At 39.0% G+C, this 20056-nt stretch overlaps 2 protein-coding genes across 8 annotated transcripts; one reads left to right on the top strand and one right to left on the bottom strand.

Moving 5' to 3' along the window:
- Positions 1–2267: 2267 nt before the first annotated feature.
- usp10 (ubiquitin specific peptidase 10) lies at positions 2268–17190 on the bottom strand. Of its 7 annotated transcripts, none has more exons than XM_079555421.1 (15): positions 16908–17190; positions 12865–12933; positions 12720–12765; positions 12126–12185; positions 10107–11312; positions 8983–9074; positions 8785–8894; positions 8655–8713; positions 8479–8579; positions 7744–7843; positions 7454–7637; positions 5887–6052; positions 5614–5758; positions 5477–5542; positions 2268–4795 (listed from the first exon to the last, which is right to left on the bottom strand). In XM_079555421.1, the coding sequence occupies exons 1-15, from the start codon at positions 16926–16928 to the stop codon at positions 4608–4610; spliced, it is 2613 nt and encodes an 870-aa protein (XP_079411547.1). In that variant the 5' UTR covers positions 16929–17190; the 3' UTR covers positions 2268–4607. The 7 variants fall into 7 exon arrangements, with proteins under 7 accessions (XP_079411547.1, XP_079411549.1, XP_079411548.1 ...); XM_079555423.1 differs by having other exon boundaries at positions 10107–11309; XM_079555422.1 differs by having other exon boundaries at positions 7454–7634; positions 16908–17189.
- Positions 17191–17814: 624 nt separating this feature from the next.
- marveld3 (MARVEL domain containing 3) lies at positions 17815–19381 on the top strand (the record flags this gene model as incomplete). The annotated part of the gene is made up of 3 exons (XM_079554508.1): positions 17815–18035; positions 18182–18279; positions 18629–19381. The coding sequence occupies 3 exons, from the start codon at positions 17815–17817 to the stop codon at positions 19234–19236; spliced, it is 927 nt and encodes a 308-aa protein (XP_079410634.1). The 3' UTR covers positions 19237–19381.
- Between the last annotated feature and the right edge of the window lie 675 nt (positions 19382–20056).

Raw genomic sequence — 20056 nt, 5'->3', positions numbered from 1 at the left:
AATTTCAGTAACTTGCCCAGCACAGGGAACTATACAGGCTTATAGCATTGCACAATTACTCATTGCTCATATTTGATGATTAAATTAGAGAGACTGTGTGTGCCAATACAGTACTTTTATACATTTTCTATGTAAAATTATGTGAAATCCCCACAGTGATTCACAACCTTGACTTCAAGTGTGTACAATCAATGTAGATCCTGGGCAACGTATTGATGAGCCTCTGTGTTTTTAAGATGAAATGTGGCCCTGCAACGCTCTTCAGCCGCCTAGGTCATCCCCATCTCCCTTAAAGATGCTCCATTCAACTTTTCATGTAAAAAAAATAAGTTGATAGTGCATAGTGTTTCTTTTATGATTTCACTGCTGATTGAACCACATGGTTCCTTATACATTCGATTACTATAATCTACCAGAAATCATAAAAAACCTTAAATAAAATTGATCCTGAAGCATCATAAAATCACCTGGATGGAAAGAAAAGACGCCAAGCTGACCTCCCATACCGCCGCTGGGTTAGTGAAAGGTCAAATATGCACGAATGTTAACTTTTTTTTAACATAAAAAGTTGAATAGTGCACCTTTAAGGTCTGTATTGTGTACTCTATAATACTATTAGTGGAAGTGGTCCTTGAGATTTGGTCACTGTTGAACTAAAGGAAAATACGAGCCAAGCAAACTTGCACATTAGGCCGCATTCCAATATTCAAACTTTGTTAGTGTGTGTGTTGCATTTTGCTTTAAGGAGCAGGTAGGACAGTTAAGGACAGTATTTGAATAAGAATACGAAATAAGAATAAAAGGGACGGTCCCACATTAGTTGCGTTACTTTCAGGACAAGTGGATAATCTGAAGGAAAGAAAAACAAATGTTTTGATTATAAAGGATGAGTCATCTGTGTTCGGGGTATATTTAAATTAAATTAAATTAAATTAAATTAAATTAAATTAAATTAAATTAAATTAAAATGCTGAGGACGTTTTTAAATGTCCAACCTCAAGGTGGAAGTCACAGCTGGACAAGGTTTATTTAATCCTTTAAAATTGTTTAAAACAATTATTTAAAACAAGCTTCCACAAGCTTCTCACAATAGTTGTCAGGAATTTTGGCCCATTCGTCCAAACAGAACTGGTGTAACTGAGCCACATTTGTAGATCACCTTGTGGCGTGCACGTGCCTTTTCAGCTCTGCCCACACATTTTCAACTAGATTAAGATCAGGACTTTGTGATGATCATTGAAAAACATTGACTTTTTATCCTTAAGCTACTTTGTAACCAGTATTGGCCATGTGCTTTTGGGTCATTGTCCATTTGGAAGACACATCTGTGCCCAAGCTTCAACTTCCTGGCTGATGTAATTAGATGATGCTCCAATATTTCCACATAGATGGCAACACTATTTTGTGAAGTGCATCAGTTCCTCCCACAGCATGATGCTGCCACTCCCATATTTCACAGCTGTGATGGTGTTCTCAGGCTTGCAAGATTGGTTAAGATAGTCCAGTGGTTAGTGCTCCTGCTTCACAGCTAGATGGTCCTAGGTTTGATTCTCACCTGGACAGGGCCTTTCTGTGTGGAGTTTGCATGTTCTCCCTGTGTCTGTGGGTTTCCCCTACCATTAGCACACGTAAAATAGGTTCTCCTCTGGGGGTCAGGACTCCCATGATCTCAGTGGGTTAAATAAAGGTTAACAAAAAAGTCCCCCTTTTCCCTCCAAACAATTACTTTTTTTCTTGTTAGACCACAGGATGTCTCCGGAAATGTAATATTAATAACACACGTATGTGAACGTGTATACACGGACACACGCTGCTGTGCTGATAAATGTATACACCATGGTATATTTTTTTCATTATTTTGCCCATTTCTCAAAGAATATGAATGAAAACACAAAATCTGTTTTCACCCATGGTCAGTGATGTTAAGCCATTTTTAGTGGGAAAAAAGGGTGAACTCATTTAAAATCACCATAAAATAAAATACCAAAATTAGTTCCCAATACCGTGTATTGCCCCCATAGCATCAGTGACAGCTTGGAATCTATAATCAAATGGAAAAGCAGCTCATTCTTCTAGGTTTTTGCATGAAGTGCACATTTGAGCTCGCCCCACAGTGGTTCAGTGATATTGAGGTCAGGAGACTGAGACAGAACACATTATATATACACACACACACATACATTTTTCCCTTCTTTTCTCTTTATAAATATGAACAGTTCAGTAATATGTGAACAATAATTGACTGATAACAGCTTGAGACCAAGAGGTTGTGTAATCTTTTGTAGTTTGGGTTTATTGTGCATATTGTGAGGGCTAGCTCTAGCATAAAAACGTAAGCTTTTATTTTTTTATTATTGTTGAGTTTAAATAAGCAGAGAAACAGTTTGCTCACAACTCCTCATTGGCAAAATGCTTTTTGCACAATCTTTTATTTTGAACAATAAACAAAATAGAATGCTTGAGGCTGAAAATTAAAGACAATATATATTCTTCAGATGTCAACAAATCCCCGCAGACAATTGTTAGCGCATACTGAAATGACATTATTGAAGCACTTCACCAGTAATTTACCCAACCAGCCATAAAAGATTGAGATCAAGTGCACAACAGAAGTCCATTGTTAAATTCTTACTTGCAGTTCTTTTTTGAAAAGCTGAGCATAAAATGCAAATGGTCAATGTCACAATTTGTGCAGAAGTGACAAAGCCAACTGTATTTTCAATAAAGGTAGATGTTTAAATGGCATGCAATTGCTGACTATGGGGAGTGTGATGGAATAATGACAATAATAAAGATCATGAATTAATGTTTAACGTAGTGAAAGGTGGACAGGCTCAAATTGTTTTCCTTTGGTTTTCCTGCAGAAGTCAATTAAGAACTACTACCAAAACAAACGCAAATAATTTAGTGCAATATAACAATGATTCCCATGCATCTGGAAATTAAAACTTGATTATATTAAAAGTGTAGAAACTCCACATTTACAGGGACCAACTTTTGAAAACTTTCAATTGAAGTTTAAGATATAGATGTAACAATCTTAGTTACAAATACTTAATTTGACATCTTTGTGTTAATACTGATCTCTAGACACTGGATGGAATTAGGATTGAAGCAATGTAAACGTAAAACAAAGAAATAAATTTCAAGCAAAAAAAAACTAATTTTATTGAGTGTTGTGCTTTAGCCAATGTCACTTCTTTCCGATACTAATTCAAATGCAAGCATATTTGTGATTGAATAAAGAGCATGGTAACATCAATGAAAAAATGAAAATCGTTTTAGTAATTCAAACAAAAAATAATCACAATCCATGGAAAATAAATGAATATATTAAACAAAAGCAAACACTATGTCCTCTTGTGCGCATGTCCCAGATCTTATGCAGAGAATACCACAGTTTGTAGTCCAACTTTTAGTTACTTTTGAGAGAAAACCACGAGTCAAGAATAAATGCAGTAATGTAATTTCAGGTACATTCTCCTTGAGTTTCATCTAGCCCTCACCACTGAGTGGAAAAGTGGCATGGCTGAGGACTAAACTGACAGGCCATGTCCACACAGAAGAACCCTAAGTGAAAAACACAATGGAAAATGTACATAGTAAACGAGAGCAGGTATGCAGTTGACTTGGGAGTTCTAATCCATTGCTTTCTCTCCAGTGCAAGAACTGAGTCTCAAACCTTGCGCAGTCCTTAGGACACAAATACGCTTTTAGTCAACTAGAATTTTACATTTTTATCCTCATTTGATATACTTCTACGCATTTGCAAAATATGCATTTGACAGTCACATCTTCAAATGTACACTTGCAGAAAAGTTTTAATTATTACCTGACATCTAAAGCGCTTTTTTAAGATGGTCTTTCTAAATCTAAACCAGGAAGCATACACAAATCTCTCAAACAAGAAAGCTGCTCAGTTTTATTCCCCCCATCTTGCTCCCTGCTTTTAATGGCTCAAGTTGTACCTACATCAGAAAATCGGAGATGGATAAGTGGGGGATGGCAGAGAACACAATCTGGCCTTTTGAAGAAGTGACTCATGATAATGCTGGTGCTGGGCCATTTCAAAGCAAACAGGCTTTAAAACTGCTGCAAATTCATCAAGACAACAGTTTCCTTGTGTAAAGGCAAACATTGATACCTCACATCCATAAAAAAAAAAGGTTCTCCCCAACCGTTTATTGGCAGCCTGTGGTAGATAGATCTTCATGTATACAAGTCCACTGCCCAAGCGCTGTGCTTGGTCAGAATAAAGTCTCAGGTGCGAACATAAAACTCTAACCTCACCTCGCTCTGGTCAACGGTCCTTTCACGCTGCAATGAATCAAATTGAAAAAAGATAAACAGCAGTGGAGTACAGAGAAAAGCAGTCACCAGGAGCTTTGTGTGAATGCAGCTCGATTCTCTTCAACAAAAAAAGTGTTGCAAAACCTGGTTGTTAAAAAAGCAGGCGGGAAGGAGGAAATATGCATGAAAACAAGTAGGGCAGTGTTCCTGTTCATTAGATTGGTGTGTGTTATGTAGATCTTCTGCATTTTGATTGCGTGTGGTGTGCATTATATTGGCGTATTGTTGCGTACTGTTTCTTGCAGGTGTTTAAGTGTCTACAGCAGGTCGACGCGGCGGTAGTACAGCAGGTAGGCAGTGCGCTCTGTAGTCTGCTTCACCACTTGATACTGGTTGATGACCTTCACAGCCTGGTCATCGATGCGCAGCCAGCCATTAAGACCAATGTGGAAGACATCCGTGGTGTAGTGACCGCCCGTCGCACTGTTTCCGTGGTGATAGACCACTAGTAAAAACAGAAATAAAATTGCAATTTCCATTATCCAAACTGGTATTTTCTAGTATACTGTAATGGACTGTAGGCGTGCTCAATACACCTGAATGTAAGCCGCACCAACTAAATTTAATAAGAAAAACTAAATGTAACATTATAGGCTTCACTAGTCTAAAAGCTGCAGGCTGTAACATGCGTCATCAGCACACTGAAAATACAGGACTTTTCTCACCGTGCGCGGACCACTTTTCCAAGAGAACAGTTGCCTACAGGTACATTTACTTATATAAAAACTTTAAGAATTTATAAATATGATAACGTGTGTTTAGTGAGACCGGCGTGGTTATTCCGCCCCGCCCACTTTTGCCTCTTTTTCCCTCGTCTCTTCTAGTAGAGCGCAAAGCCCATTCATTTAAAATGAGAACGAGGGAAAATATTTGCAGCTTAAATCTGATGTTTAGTTTAGTTTAAAATGTCCAATGTTCACATGCACCAACATGCCAACACTGCACCGTTTCTCTGTGTGGCCTAAAATCGGCTTTGTGTTCGTTTAGTAACTGATATTAATCTTGACTTCTCCAGTCCTATGTTATCCAATAGGAGAAAAGGGGCGGGCACAATTCATGGCGGCACAAACACGAACTTCCGGAATAAGGTGAAAAGTCCAGAAATTATAGTAGTTCTTATACCCACCAGCAAAGAGCCTGTAAGTTCTTTGGCCTTTCAAAACTTTACTGCGCACTCCAGAAGACAACAAATCTGGAAGAAAAAAAAGAAATTAAATTATAAAATATATATTATTGATTATTGATTAGTATAATATTATTTACCTTTGCTAATTTCCAGGTCAACGGGGTAATCGATAATCTTTGTTAGTTTCTGACAACCTCCAGTCTTTTCAAAGACAAATCTTTTAAGGTGAAGCACCAAGACAGGTGGCAGCTCTTCCAATGTTACCCTCCGGCTGATCTCGATCTAAAGAAACAAAAATGAGCTAATGACCTGCTCACATCGGTATGTGATCTCAGGGTGCAATACAAACCAATGCTACAACACTGAGCATTGTTATATTCTCGACTGAATTAGAAAACATAATGCAATACCTCTTGCTTTGTTTTTGAAGTGTATCCTTGGACAGATTCTCGGGCCACCAATGTTTCCAAAGCCTCCTGGACAGTGCGTATCTTTTCTGACTGAATGTCTAACTGCAGAGTGAAGAAAGGCTGAAGCGTGGCCGACTCCTTTGAGTTTTGTTGATAAACAACCGACCTAAAAAAAAAAAACAATGACAGAAACATGTAAAAAAATATACATAGAAAAAACGAATTCAACAACAATTATGACTTCCATTAATGTTATTTTTAGTGGGAAATCTGTTGACACTGAAGCCGCCATATTGCAAAAAAAAAGTTACAGTTACTATTGTACAACAATAGCTGTTGAAAGATCCCAAAGGATCCACAAGCTGGAGAGCTGGACGATGGCCTAAATCCTTATGACTATTTGTTGCCTTTAAACAAAGTCTCTATTAATCTAACAATATTAATTACAAAAGTAAAAATTATATAAAATATGCTCACATTTGCAAGCTGATCCTCAATTGAGAGGCGTCTGTCACACCTGTTAATATCTAACAGGTGCCATATATCTATCTCAGCTTGATCGAGGACACCAAATTATGGTTTTCCAAATAAAATGTATATGCATTTTCTCGATGTGCACCAAATTATTAAAGCAGTACTAAGTAACTCATGCCCCTTGAGTCCATAAGCGCCATAGCAGGTGTCGTAGCATGTTGCAGTTTTTTTACTCGTTAATTGTCTGTGAGAGTAAATACTACGCTGACAGAAAAGACAAAGAGAGAGAGGGATATTGTGCATCCAATTACACAATGGAGATATTTATTTTCACTCAAACTTGGCTGTAAATACTGTTTAAGTGGTGCTAGCCCACAGTTAGCTTTGCCAGTTAGCCTGTGAGCTTCTTCTTCGGGATTCTATTAGTGTGTATTGGTGGCTCTGACCTGGAGACAGCCAAGTTGCAATTGTGGTTTTCTGGCCAGACACACCAGGGGGAGATGAAAAACCCCTCGATCATCCCATTAACACTCCTATTACCCCCAGAGGGACTACAGAAAGGATTTATTAAGGTAAACAACTTACTTAGTACTGCTTTAAATAATGAACACATTATTTACTTATTCAGGACAGTGCACGTTAATGAACATGGGACTCGTGCATGTAAACAAGCCATCCATTGTCCTGCATTCTCAAAAACAGGCTCATAGCCAGTCCTTTTTGTCCTTTTAAACGAACAGGTTTCGTAGGAGGAGATTGAGCAGCCATGTTAACTTCCCAGACCACTCGGGATCATCACAATGAACGGGGCTGAATGGAACATCGGTTATCTGTCTCTTACATCTATGGGTGTGAATGAATAATGATTTATAGTAACACATGCTTGTAAAGCACAATACAAGTGTAAGCCATTACTAGGCTGAGCGCCATCAGGGCTGGTGGGGTTCTTTAAATCGAAGCACTCGCATCCCCTCAAACATACATTAACAAACTCCACTTGTCGTACATGTTCCATCACCACCATCACCATCCTAATCATCCTCATCATCAAGTTACAGAGGTTTAAATAAAATAAAAAAATAAAAAAACATACCTGATGTGTCCACCAAATATGTTAGTGATCGGTGTACGGACAAAGTCAGCTTGTCGAGTGATTGAAGTCTTGTTTCTAGGGCCAACCTGTTCCCACTCATCTTCACTCCCATCTTCCTCCTTATCAATATCATCTTCCTCTACACCTGTTTGAGTGTCTGGCCCATTGGGCGCGGGATCTTCTGCTGAGCAAAAACAAGATGTCAGCCACCAAAGGAAGTTAAATTTAAGTTTTTTTATTTACCAACATTTTAATAATGACATATACAAGTTATACACTATATAGCTTACCGTTTTCCTGAGGTGAGATAAGCTTTTTCAGAGCAAGCATCTCTTCATGTAGACCATTGAGAGTGAAGCCAAGATACTCCTCTGCATCTTCTTGCCGTCCCTGTAAAGAATTTAAGAATGTCTACTCTTTCAAAACTATTTTGTGCCAAACATCGTGTACAACTGAGAGAACAGCAGATACAGGCCTGATATCAATCATAGACATTTATTCATAGTCATGTAATTCATTAAAACTTTCTTAAAGCTGCCCTCAGCTATTCCATTTTGCCGAACTGGAATGGTTGCATTCTAAGCATCACTCGATGCACCGAAAAAGCAAGTTAACTTTGTCCTGCCCTTGCACCATGTTAATACAAACATATGCAGGGATGTCAAATGTTTGAAGCAGCAGACGCAGCAACAGTTAACGGCCAACAGAGTTTAGCCTTACGACAGAAGCTAACATCTGACCGACCTGTTCTGATGCAGCAGAAAGCCTCATGAAATATCCAACATCTACAGTGAGCTATTGAGGTCTTTTTATTTATTTATCTTTTATAAAGAACGCCAGGGGAAGAGTATAAGGCGTACAAGGGGGCAGAGCAGGGTTCATTACTCCCCTATTGTCGTAAATAAAAAATAAATTAAAAAAATCTAGTACAGCAGAGGGCAGGTTTAAAGAACACATGTTCCAAAAACAGAGGTTACTATTTACCTTTAAAAAAAAAAAAAGAAGAAAAAACAAAACAAAATTACCTTCTCAGAAAGACTTGACTTGATGAGCGTAAGAAGTCTGTAAATGTATGTTGGCTCAAAGGGTGCACCGGGGCGGATGTCTTTCACAACTTTGTCACCAGCTGTCCCATAAACACAAGAAACATCAGATCAGATCTAATAATTCTCAAGGTTAATTAAGTTGTTTAATTGGTTACCTTGTTGCTTGGTCTTCGATGGCACAGGCATGTTGTTGAACTCGTTCACAAGCCTTACACTACAAGAGAAACATGCAAGTCTGTCAATACTGGAACATTTAAACAAATATACGAATATAGGTGAACTTACAAGTTGTCCATCATAGGTGTGGAGGTACATGGTCTCTGTGTTTCATTATGCAAAGGAATGGACTTCATAAGGTGGTACATGGGTGGGCAGGCAATTAGGGCCTGTAGAGTCTGGGCATTTGGAGTCAGGAACACCAACATAACAATGTTTTTATACAAACATCAATTAATCACAGTGTAGAGTTTTGTTTAAGGATACAGCATTGATATAGCACCAGTTTCCCTTGTTGATCAGTCCTCTTGGCTGCAAAGATACTGGTTTATGTATCAACTTCACATTCTCAATAAGTTCTGGGGATTCAAAACAAATCATCTCAAACACGCATTAAGATAAAGTACAGGTGCAGCAATCAGTTTAACCTTTACATCCGTGATTCTAAAATAAAACTTCTAAAACATGTTTTACAGTACTGTTTCTTCTTCCATTCAGCCACTCAAGAGAAGACCATGTGTGACTATCTGAATAAAAGAGGAAGTTTATTTACCACGCCTAGGAAGGGAGCCAGTCATTGAATTACACAGTTCCCATGGTAACGTGGATTTAAGATTTAACATAAAGCAATAATATGTAAAAAAATATATATATACATGAACCCATCATTTGAACCTCAGCACTCCCCAGTAAAAATGTTTCTGAATCTCTGTTGAACTTTCCTGTGTAAATAACGACCTAATAAAAATAAAAACAGTTTTGATGTGGGTAAAATGCTTTAGTGGCAAACAGTAATCTAGTGGAGGTTTTTACTAGTTCTGTAAAAACATTTCAGATACAGCACTGCCACCTAGTGACTGCATTCTTTAACACAGGTGCAAAGTCAAATCATCGGGTGACTGATGATCTTATTTGTGTTTTGCAGTACATTTAGCACGCTCTTGTAATTGTCAAGCCAAGACTGCAACATTCATCAACAATCTCAATCACTACAACGCGGCAAAACAAAGTCATAACACTCGTCTTTTAGCCCCCACCTGAACCAAGCGAGTTTGCTCCAGTTTGACTTTACCCAAATCGAAAAGCTTCTTGAAAAAAGCTTCTTGAAAAACAGGCAATAAAAACGTGAAAAAAAAACAAAAAGTGATGAAAGAACAAAACAGGTGAGCAAAACTTGTACAAAGCAAGCAAAAAAGGCTAAATAAATAAATAAATAAAACGAGACAAGAGAAAGTCTTGGATCAGTTTTGTAGGTCTGAGCCTTCAAATGAGGCGTCATCCTGGCCTACAGGCTGTAAGCTCCAGTTGAGGAGCTTTTAGATTTGCGTAAAGTTGAACTGGAAAAAATGTGCTCGGTTAAGGTGGGGGTTAAGAGGTTAAGTTCCGTATACCTGCAAGTTTGGGGGCCATTGGATCTTCAGATACATGAACAGGCGTTTCCTTGACTTCCCCTACTTTCTCTTGCTGCTCCGGTGCAGTGGGAGAAGAAGGGACAACTACCTCCATCACATTTTTAACCTCCACAAAAGCCTGAGGTCCACCAGGCAGAGGTTTGGAGTTATGGAAGAGGCTTGCCCAGGATTTTGGGCGACTGGTAGTAGGTGCAGTAGGAGCCGCGGCCACATGGCCCTGATCTGTCACTGCGGGCAGAGCAGAGTCTAACGCAGCAGGCCGCACCTCCTCACTATTCTCACAGTCCAATTTCTGTCCCTCTGTTCCCACAGGGGTATCGGGCCCTGGAAGCCCGTTGGCCATGCCACTGTTCACAAGTCTGTGCTCCTCTGGTTCAGTAGCGGCAGATGGGTTAAAGGGGGGAGGACTGGGCTGAGTAGCCAATGAAGAAAGTGGTGATTTGGAGAGGGGGCTTTTTTGTCCATCTGCAAGTTCTGAGCCCTGTGGATCCAAATAGTCCTGCTGCGGATCAACAGTCCTTTGTGCCTCTATCGTCCCTCTGCTTTGAGAGGATGACGAAGAGGAAGAAGTTGCAACATTAGACTCTGATGAAGAGCCTGCTCCACTCACTAAGTCCAAAGAAGAGTCATCAGGGCTATCACAAGTCCTCTGACAGGAAGTTGATTCTGGGGCTACTGCAGCCACTGAAGATCCTGTGGACACAGCATCAGGACCAGAAAGTTCTTCTCCTGACAGTGCTTTACTGTCCACGTCCTCAGCACTGTCATGCAGGAGGCCAAGTGCATGTCCATTCACCATTACTGACATAGGGGCTCCATCTGGTCCACTACTACCAGAGGAGTCCAAATAGCTGTAGTATCCAGGCGGACGCTTTTTCTTTTTCTTTCTCTCTCGCTGTCCAAGGGCACCCGAGACACCGTCCATGTCTTGGCAGACCTGGTGATTACCGAGGCTCGAGATGTCAGAGTCCTGACCATCGAGCGAGTTGAAGTGTCCCCCATCTGGGACATCGGCTGTGTGTGGAGTAGTCAGGGGAAGCTTTGGGGTGGTTTGAGAGCCCAGGATGAACTCTGGAGCCTGAGGGTTGAGGTTGCTGGACACCTTGTACAAAGGATCATTGATCCCGAGCGGCTTGGAATCAATTACCTCATCAACACCAAACTCAATGTGCTGATAGTCTTCTGCTGCAAACAACATTATGAACAATTAGACACAGAAGATTATATGTTTCAATAAGGCTCTAGGTACAACTCTAAACCTTGCCATGTTTGTTAAAAGAAATTCAAGTTATTATCTCTTCCTATAAGACTAATTTCTCTGGAGAGAAATGCACATTTACATTCAATTAATGAACATGGCAAGACAATTCAATATAATAAAATCAGTCTTTCTTAGTCATGGATTTCCATCATTTCAAAGTAAATCTAAAACAATGTCACAGAATGAAAAAATGGACAGTCATTGAACTTTTGATTCAGTTGTTAAAGCACAATGTTATTTTGCAATGAGGTGCAATTTGAGAATGTGAACAGAAAAACAAGGCATTAGTAGTGCAAAACAAACAAAAAAAATCAAGTGACTTTATAGAGGATCGAGCCGATTGGTAAAGCCACTAGAAAACCCTGATGAGCAGCAAGGTTCAAGAAATAGACAGCACAGTCACAACCTCTCCAGCGATTAGATAGTTAGTATTATGGCCATTAGCCTCATTTCACTTAATACACACTTTATTTGGAAATGTTCTGATCAATTTTATAAGTTATCCATCTGTTAACTATCATGTCTACAATACAAATATTGAATATTATTGTATTTTCTATAATTTGTAAAGTACTGTATGCAAAGAAGAACCTAATAATAGCATGCAAAGCTACAGATCTAAACAAAAAGCTAGAAAATATAGCAAGGTTTAGAAAGCCACCAGTTTTTGAAACCTGAAATTTTAGATTATAGCAAACAGGTTGTCAAGCCACAGCATGTCGAACTCCTCAACTCACCACAAACCTGCAGTCCCATTGACTCCATAATAAAAGGTACAGCAGGAGTGCAGTAACTTCCTAAATAATCAATACAAACCATGTTAAAGTATTAACGGCACATGAATGTGCTCTGCAATATACCCATGCGTGTATAATAGGGCTGAATGATTTTAGAAAAATATATGTATTGGTATTGTAATATTTTTTTCAGAACACAGTGCACATTTTACACATTAGGTTGCTTTAACTAAAAACAAGAACTATAAACTGACTACACACTAACGATTAGCAGGAAACTCATGTATTCAGAGCAGGATTGTAGAGCTCTAAACTACTGGTTAGGGCAGATTATTTTACATAGAGTTTGAATATTTCGTTCTCTGCAAAAGAGAACCATCACATAAACCAAGTGTGCACTTCATTAAATTACAATTACAGAAAGCCCTACTGTGATTAATACGTGTTATAACAAATTCGGTGGCTTTCAATTGATTGGAGGAAATGTTTTAGCAAAGAATCCCCCAAAATTGCTGGCTTTCTGAAATGGAGCTGGAACTATGATGAAGCAGTCAAACAAAAAGTATTGTTACATTTTATGTGCAATGTACATACCTGAAGACTGACTAACACAGGAGACTTTGTCATTGAATGGAGGAAGCTGTAGAGACAAAGAAAAATGCTATTGACAGGGGCCGAAAGACACACCGCTCCTCCTGAGTTAAGAATGTTATATATATATATATGACAAATATCTTACCTCTACAAAGCATCGTGGAGAAACAAAAAATTGGTTTATTTCATCCGGGCTGAATTCCCCAAAGATGTACTGCAAGAAAGACAGCAAAACGTATTAAGTATCCATCCATCCCAACTGAGCAGAGCAAAGTTTTGTGTGCAGAAAACACATTGTTTTGGGGGTTTATTTAACACAATAAAGACCAACCACCTGAGTGACAACATATTAAAAATACAAAACCCATCAAGAATATTAGACCTGGGCTCAATGGGCACTTTGTTAATCCCTGTAAAATCAACAGTGAAACGTGAAAGGTAAAAAAGGAAAGTGCAACTCAAGCATATGTAACTCTTTGCAAACAAGGCCTCATGAAGGTCCACAATGCTGAAACGGCACTAAAGGCGACAAACAGCCAGCTCTAATCCAATGACCACAGGATGGCTAATACAATCACAACAGAAAGAATGTCCCTTTGGCTGTTTTCTGCAGCAATGCCACATGCACCATACTTGAATTTAAGGTGGTATGTTAATTAAATGCAGAAAATATCATAAAATAAAACTTGGGATAAGGCCAGCACAATTGTGCCCGTTTACTAAATTGGAGCGCAGGGTTAAAAATGGGCAACATGAGCAAGGGCAGAGGTACAAAAGAAAAAATCCATCTATCACTGTAAATAAGGTCAGACGAGAATGAATGAAAAGGCAAGCCTGCGCCTGCACAAAGATGTGTGGTGTAGTAATAGTGCAATAAAATTGTGTTAATCGTATAATAAAATAGTACAATATGAGGGCGTCACCTTAGTGTTAGCACTACGTGCAGGGCCGTAGAAAGAACAAAACAATAAAACCACTTTATTTAAGACGAACACTACAGCTGAATAGGGAAAAAAACTCAGAGACATTTGTTTGAAAGTTTTGCTGTAGATTACAAATACAATAAATGTACTGCACATTTTCATATAAAAAATGTGTCATGCTATGCATGAAATTGCCTTAATTGCTTAATTTTTCAGGATAAAATCTGTATAATGAATGACGATAGGTCTACATTTTATAGTTTTATTAAGTTAAGTCTGAGGGGATATTTCATATCTTGTTTTGTTTTTAAATAAGCTCGCTTTGAATTTTGAGTTTCAAAACTCAATAAATAGGACTAGGAATTAGATATTGAAAAATAAATTTAAAAATTCAAACATTTGGAATTTGTGAATGGATAAACGTGGGAAACATGGCAAGGAGCAGCAAAAAATCCTAACGTTGCAATTTAGGGCGAGTGTGCTCAAGGCATACCGGCACTCTGATAAATATGAGAAAAGTATGCTGGGGCTTTTTTTTTTTTTTTTTAACATTGCACTTAATAAAATAAAACACACACACAATATTGTAAATGTTCTATTCACTACAACTAAAATTGTTTTGAAAGCTAAGCTATATTATGAATAAATAAAAAATGAACATTTCCTGTGTCACAATTATTGGCACCCATTTAGACAAGTAGTTTTTGCACAGGGACAAGGGAATCAAAACAACCCTCAACCATCCCAGTCCCACCACCAAAAAAACTGGGTAAGAGTTAAATTGGGTTCTTTCCCATATCACGATTGCCATATGACTATATGTCTTTCATCAAAACTGTCTGTTTTTCGCTGACCACAACACCCATCTAATTTCTCCAATTTTTGAGCAATCACTTTAGTTTGAATTTGGTTGAGTAGGGGGTTCCTTCTGGCAACTCAAAATAAACAGTGGAGATGAGAGTGATGACTGGTTGTTCTTAATGAAGACTTCCTGATACCAAGACCCAAATAACTTTAGAACCATCCTTCAGGCAGGGAGCTGAGAAAAGTTAGACACACATCTTTTCCAGGTTATTTCACACAATGTGTGACCTCATATCCCACTTTATAAGCCCACAAAACAATAAGTTAAGACTCTTTTCTTCATGAAAACACCTACACAGATTGAAAAGACATTAAGAAATATGTTTTCAATCTGTTACATACCGTGTTAATGTAAATTGTTACTGTGCTCCATTTTGCCTTTGGCTATTTAGAGGTGGGAATCTCTGGGTACCTCATGATTCGATGCTATACATGGCTCACGATACTGCGATAATCCATATATATATATATTGCACAAAAATAATCTACGATACATCAAGATTTTTTGGAACATGCCATTTTTAACATTTATTTTAACGTACTACATATTATTCATCATATACATTTGCTCCATGTGCTTTGTACCCCTATTCTAAAATAAATTAATAAATTATGCACAATTTACTGAAAATTGATCTACTGATCTGTCAGTGACTTCATTTACATTTTAATAAAGAAGAAACCATTGTCTTATTTCAAAAGGAATAAATCAACCCCTAATTTATCATATTTATACTTATAAAAACTATCATAAAAAGTAATATTTGTGTGACAGTGTTCAAGTGCTTAAATCTGTAGTGCCCTCTATTGGCATCACTACTTGATCATCATTGGCCTCTCTTCATTGAAAATTGTGGAGCACTGCCACCTCATTAATATTCATGTCATTATAAGTATCGATTTTGGAACAAAAAGTATTGGTATGTATCGTCCTGTCACACTCCTAATTTAGAGTTTGCATTGTTAGTCTTATTGGTGCTGTGATAATTTTGGTTATATTGAAACATAAACTGTCCCCGTAGGGACATTTCTTTTGTGATTCAAGTAGTGACGTAGAGGCTAAAGGTCGTCATCCCCTGGACTGGAGGTTTAAACCATTGTACATATCTTTATTGGTCGGGGAAAGCAGAGCACATGGGGTGAACATGGGGTGAACTTGCAAACAGAAAGACCCCACCCAGGACAGAGCCCGGAACCTTCTTGCTGTGAAGCAACTGTGCTAACCTCTGAGCCACCATGCGACCCATTTAAAAATCTAGCTATTGGTGCGATTTGTTTATTTGTGTAATCATTGACTGATGTTTTAGTATTACCAGCCGTTATGCCCGTTGGGGCGTGTGTAGCTTGTCGCTCTATCTTTGGAGAGTAAGCCAATAGAAAGTCGGCATTGCAGCCATCAGTGTGTGAAAGCATGTGGGCCATTGAGCTTTTCCTTCCTGAACCCGTTCATTCAAATTACCTGAATAAATAAAACATTCTGCATCATAACACTTCTGGTTAACTTTATAGACTCCTTCTGTATAATTAATTTCAGAGATGAGCCATCCCACATGACACCTAACTTCCTGTGAAATTACAGCAAATTAGCCGCTTAAGTCACAAGGCAAACATATGCTGCAGAAGAATGTCATTTACCAGAACGAGAGCTACATGTAAAACACTTATAACGGTATGATTGATATTGTTTTGTGTTACATGAAGGCCCAAAATGTCGCATTTAATATTTAGCCAACTCGCTAGCAGGATGACTAAAGTATAACCACACACCTGTATGTAACGACCAGCCCAGCCACGACCAAAATAAGTGTTTGTGTAATCTATTAAGTGGTAGCAATTACCATAAATGCCAGAGCGCTGTATCACAACACCGCTACTTTTATTATAGTTCCTTGTAATATGGACAGTGCCATTTGTGACATATGCGCTGGGCCAGGGCCCGAGCAGGTGGGCCATGCACACACGCAGCACTTTTCAGTGTCACTTAACGATTATACATCGGAGGAAAAAACACTCGACAGTCTTAAGATTTTACACTTACGTGTCGTGGTACTTTGATTCATTTCGCTGAACGGAAGTGTCATACATTTCCTAACAATCCCAAATAGTGCATCAGACCGATTTGAATGAAGGGACGCGGGGCCTGTTAGCTCCACACTGCTTGGTGCACTTAAGCTTAGGGGGGCATTAGCCAGCACTTTTCTGTACTTAACATTTCAATGACACGACTAACCTGATGTTTCCAAACACGCAGCGATTGGGGCTACATTTGTAGTGTTGTCTTGTATCATCAAATGACGTGATGTTGCAAGGCATACATGGTGTCTAGGGCTTACCCTTAACGTTACAAGGCAGAACACGGCTCTTGTTTTGCAAGCTAATATTAGCCAGTTAGCATAGCTACCTGGTTGCTGTGAGAAGCCATGCTCCCGGTGTGATTTTCTCTTCTCCACTGACAAGACGAAAACTCTCCCGGGAGGAAGCTGTGGGTCTGTGTTGTTAAATACAGGAGGTCTATTTCGACGCCATTATCATTTCCCAATGATGTCCTGGCAGTTGCAGACGATGAGCCATGCAATGCATCAGCATTTCATGCTGCTCGCAATCCCATCAGCGCCATTTCTGTCTGGCATTTCCCTCGCCTGCTACAAGCAGCGCGGTCGGCTGGAGAGCAGCGTTAGCTCGGAACGAGGTAGCAACACTTCCGAGAGGACTGGCAGTAGTTTCACAGTAAAAGCTCCTTTCGCAAAGAGCAGCAGGTTGCAGACTCAGAGCCATTAGCTTATAGTATATTACCGTAACGTACGTGGTTCTTAGCTGTGTGAATTTGCAAATTGTTTATAATCCATTTGAGCCTATATCCAGTGGGTTTTCAAAGTAAAAGAAAACACGTAATTTATTTGTGTCGCCTTAACATTTCCGCTTTGCATGGAGCAATGTGTCAAACTATTAACAGCAAATTGATTGTAGATAATTTGTGGCCTATAAGTTATGTTAAAGATAAAGGTTGCCCACAGTGGTCTGTGGGTCTTAGTGACACCCCATGTGACACCCCCGCCACAGTTGCCAGTAGCCTGTGGGCGTGGTCACACAGGTGATTTTTTGTTTTGTTTTTTTTAACCTCCACAGGTGATTTCAAAGCAGGAAGCAAAGCACGGTCGGTATTTTAGCGTTAAAACCCACCACCGTGTGCATTCTTGGTGCAAACTAGTGCAAGCGGGTGCTACACTAGTGTGGTTAGGATATATAGACCTTCACTTTGTATTCTTTACTTGCCTAGTCTTTTTTATTCTTTATACAACGAATATAAGATGCCAGAAAGAGGAAGGCAACACCATGGGGACGATGCTCTGTCTGCTCAGGACAATTACAGAGACCGACACAACACTAGAGACCATTATGAGAGGTCCAGAAGCACAGGCAGGAGTCATGAGGAAAGAGGGAGAGGTTCTGCTGGTGACAGGCGCCCCAAACCTGACAGATACAAGGAGACACCTGCTTTCATAGAGCACCATCAAGCCCCCTCAACACTGTAAGAGCCTGCTGCCAATAGGTCTACATCATTTTATGGAAGCAATTCTTTACAGTTTTCTTTAAGTGAATAGGTTACATTAATTTCAATATATATATTATGTTTTTGGTTCTTGTGTGTTTTCTTGACCACATGTATGTTTTTAGACCCAGAGAAATGTCAATGAATCAGTCTGGAGAGGTTTATAATGAATCACGCCACAGACCAGCCCTCTTCAATATCAGGTACATCCCAACGTCTCGAGGTAAGTTGAGTAATGCAATAACCTAGATTCAGATTCACCACCTTTAAGTGGATATGTATATATATGTGTATATATATATATATATATATATATATATATATGTATGTATATATATATTTATTAATTTATATTCAACAGTAAGCCAGTGGTTCTCAAACCTTTCACACCATAAAATATCATGTCAAAAATAATGTCTAAATAATAAAAACACCTTACTTAAATTGCAGTTGACCGTGTATCACTTGAAGAAGCCCACGTTTGAGAACCACTGCTGTAAGCTAGTATGCTACTCAAATTTAGTTTGTTTTACCATTCAAACTTAATGTGTATTTCAATCTTCACTTTGCAGGGTTGTGCCAACTCATGGAAATTTTTGTGAATCTCCTCATAATTATCTGTGCTGGTATACCATATAGCAACAATGGTGGCTACCGTGATCTGGCCAGTCTAGGAGGGGTCTACGCCTATCACTTTGGTGGAGCTAATGCGTTCACTGGAGCAGATGCCGACAGGGTGAAAGAGCTGGACCGGTTGTTTCATCAGCTGAAAAGGCCTCCATACATCTTCACTATGGCCTGTGCAGGATGCGTGATGGTGTATGCCTCTGTGATGCTAGGTTTGGGAGTTTTCAGAGTACCGTACCGCTTGCCTCCTGTGCTGCTTGTTGAGGCTCTACTTAACTTTCTCATTGGTTTAGGTTATATCCCAGCTCTAGCCTTTTATTTTATTAAACTGCAGGAGACCTACAATAATTCAATTTGCAAAGACAGAGAACAAATGTACAAAAGTAAAGGTCACAAAGGATTTGAATGCCAATTTCATGGTGCAGATATTGCAGGAGGTCTCTTCGCGGTGGTTGCGGTTTTTGTCTTCATCTTTGGTGCTGTGCTGGCTGTCAGGGCTTTTAGGAAAGTGAGGGAGCTAAAGAGCCATCAAAGAAATGAGAACAATATCTAGTACGCTGAGCAATCAACAGATCATACCGCCTTTGCTACACCTGATCCCGTCAGATCCTGGAAAATATGCAGGGTAGGGTCTGTTTGGTACTTGAATGGGAGGCCGCCATGGAACACCAGGTGGCTGTAGTGTGTGTTTGTGTGTGTGTGTGTTTGTGTGTGTGTGTGAATGAGTGGTTGATGGTGGTCGGAAGGACGGATGGTGCAGATTAGCCGCCTTGGTTCCAACAGTCTACCCCAGGGGAGCTGTGGCTATATACGTCGCTCATTACCAGAGTCAATAAACAATGCACAAAATTGTAAAGCAACTTTGAGCGTCTGAAAAAGCGCAATATAAGACTAGTGCATTATTATTATTATTATTATTTACTTTTAATATCCTTTCATCCTGTGATTTATGTTTTTCTTACCGTTTACACATTTATACCTTTTGTTTTGATTTTGCAGATCATGCATTTGCATCGAGTCTACATTTGAACTGGTGGACTGTAATATTGTACAGATGTATTTTATACCATTTTAATATGTTTATTATATAGCTGACCCCTACCACATTAAAGGAACTGAAAGTAGGAAAAAGAACTGTAAAAAGTGTTTTTATTGCTACTTGGCTTTGTTTTAAAACATACTGATTTCTCAGACTTTATAACAGCAGCATTTTTTAAATCCTACTAATTTTGTTTAAGAACTTTAAATTCAAATAATTCATGCTTATACCCTCTAAAATGTCAGTAATACACAATGATGATTGATTTTAAGGGTATGTTTTACTGTTTACTGCATTTGTACTTCAAAAGTTCTCGGTGTGATAAACGCATTTT

The sequence above is a fragment of the Gobius niger genome (genome assembly GCF_951799975.1).
Source record: "Gobius niger genome assembly, chromosome: 4".
Lineage (NCBI taxonomy): Eukaryota > Metazoa > Chordata > Actinopteri > Gobiiformes > Gobiidae > Gobius > Gobius niger.
The sequence above is the reverse complement of the archived record's forward strand: the minus strand, read 5'-3'. Positions and strand labels throughout refer to the sequence as shown.

Coding starts and splice junctions, on each gene's coding strand:
- usp10 (XM_079555421.1), bottom strand. CDS start 16,928: ATGGCTTCTCACAGCAACCAG. Junction 6,053..7,453: donor ATATTTGGTGGACACATCAG/GTATGTTTTTTT, acceptor TTTTTTTTTTAG/GTCGGTTGTTTATCAACAAA. Junction 5,543..5,613: donor TGACCTGGAAATTAGCAAAG/GTAAATAATATT, acceptor TTTTTCTTCCAG/ATTTGTTGTCTTCTGGAGTG.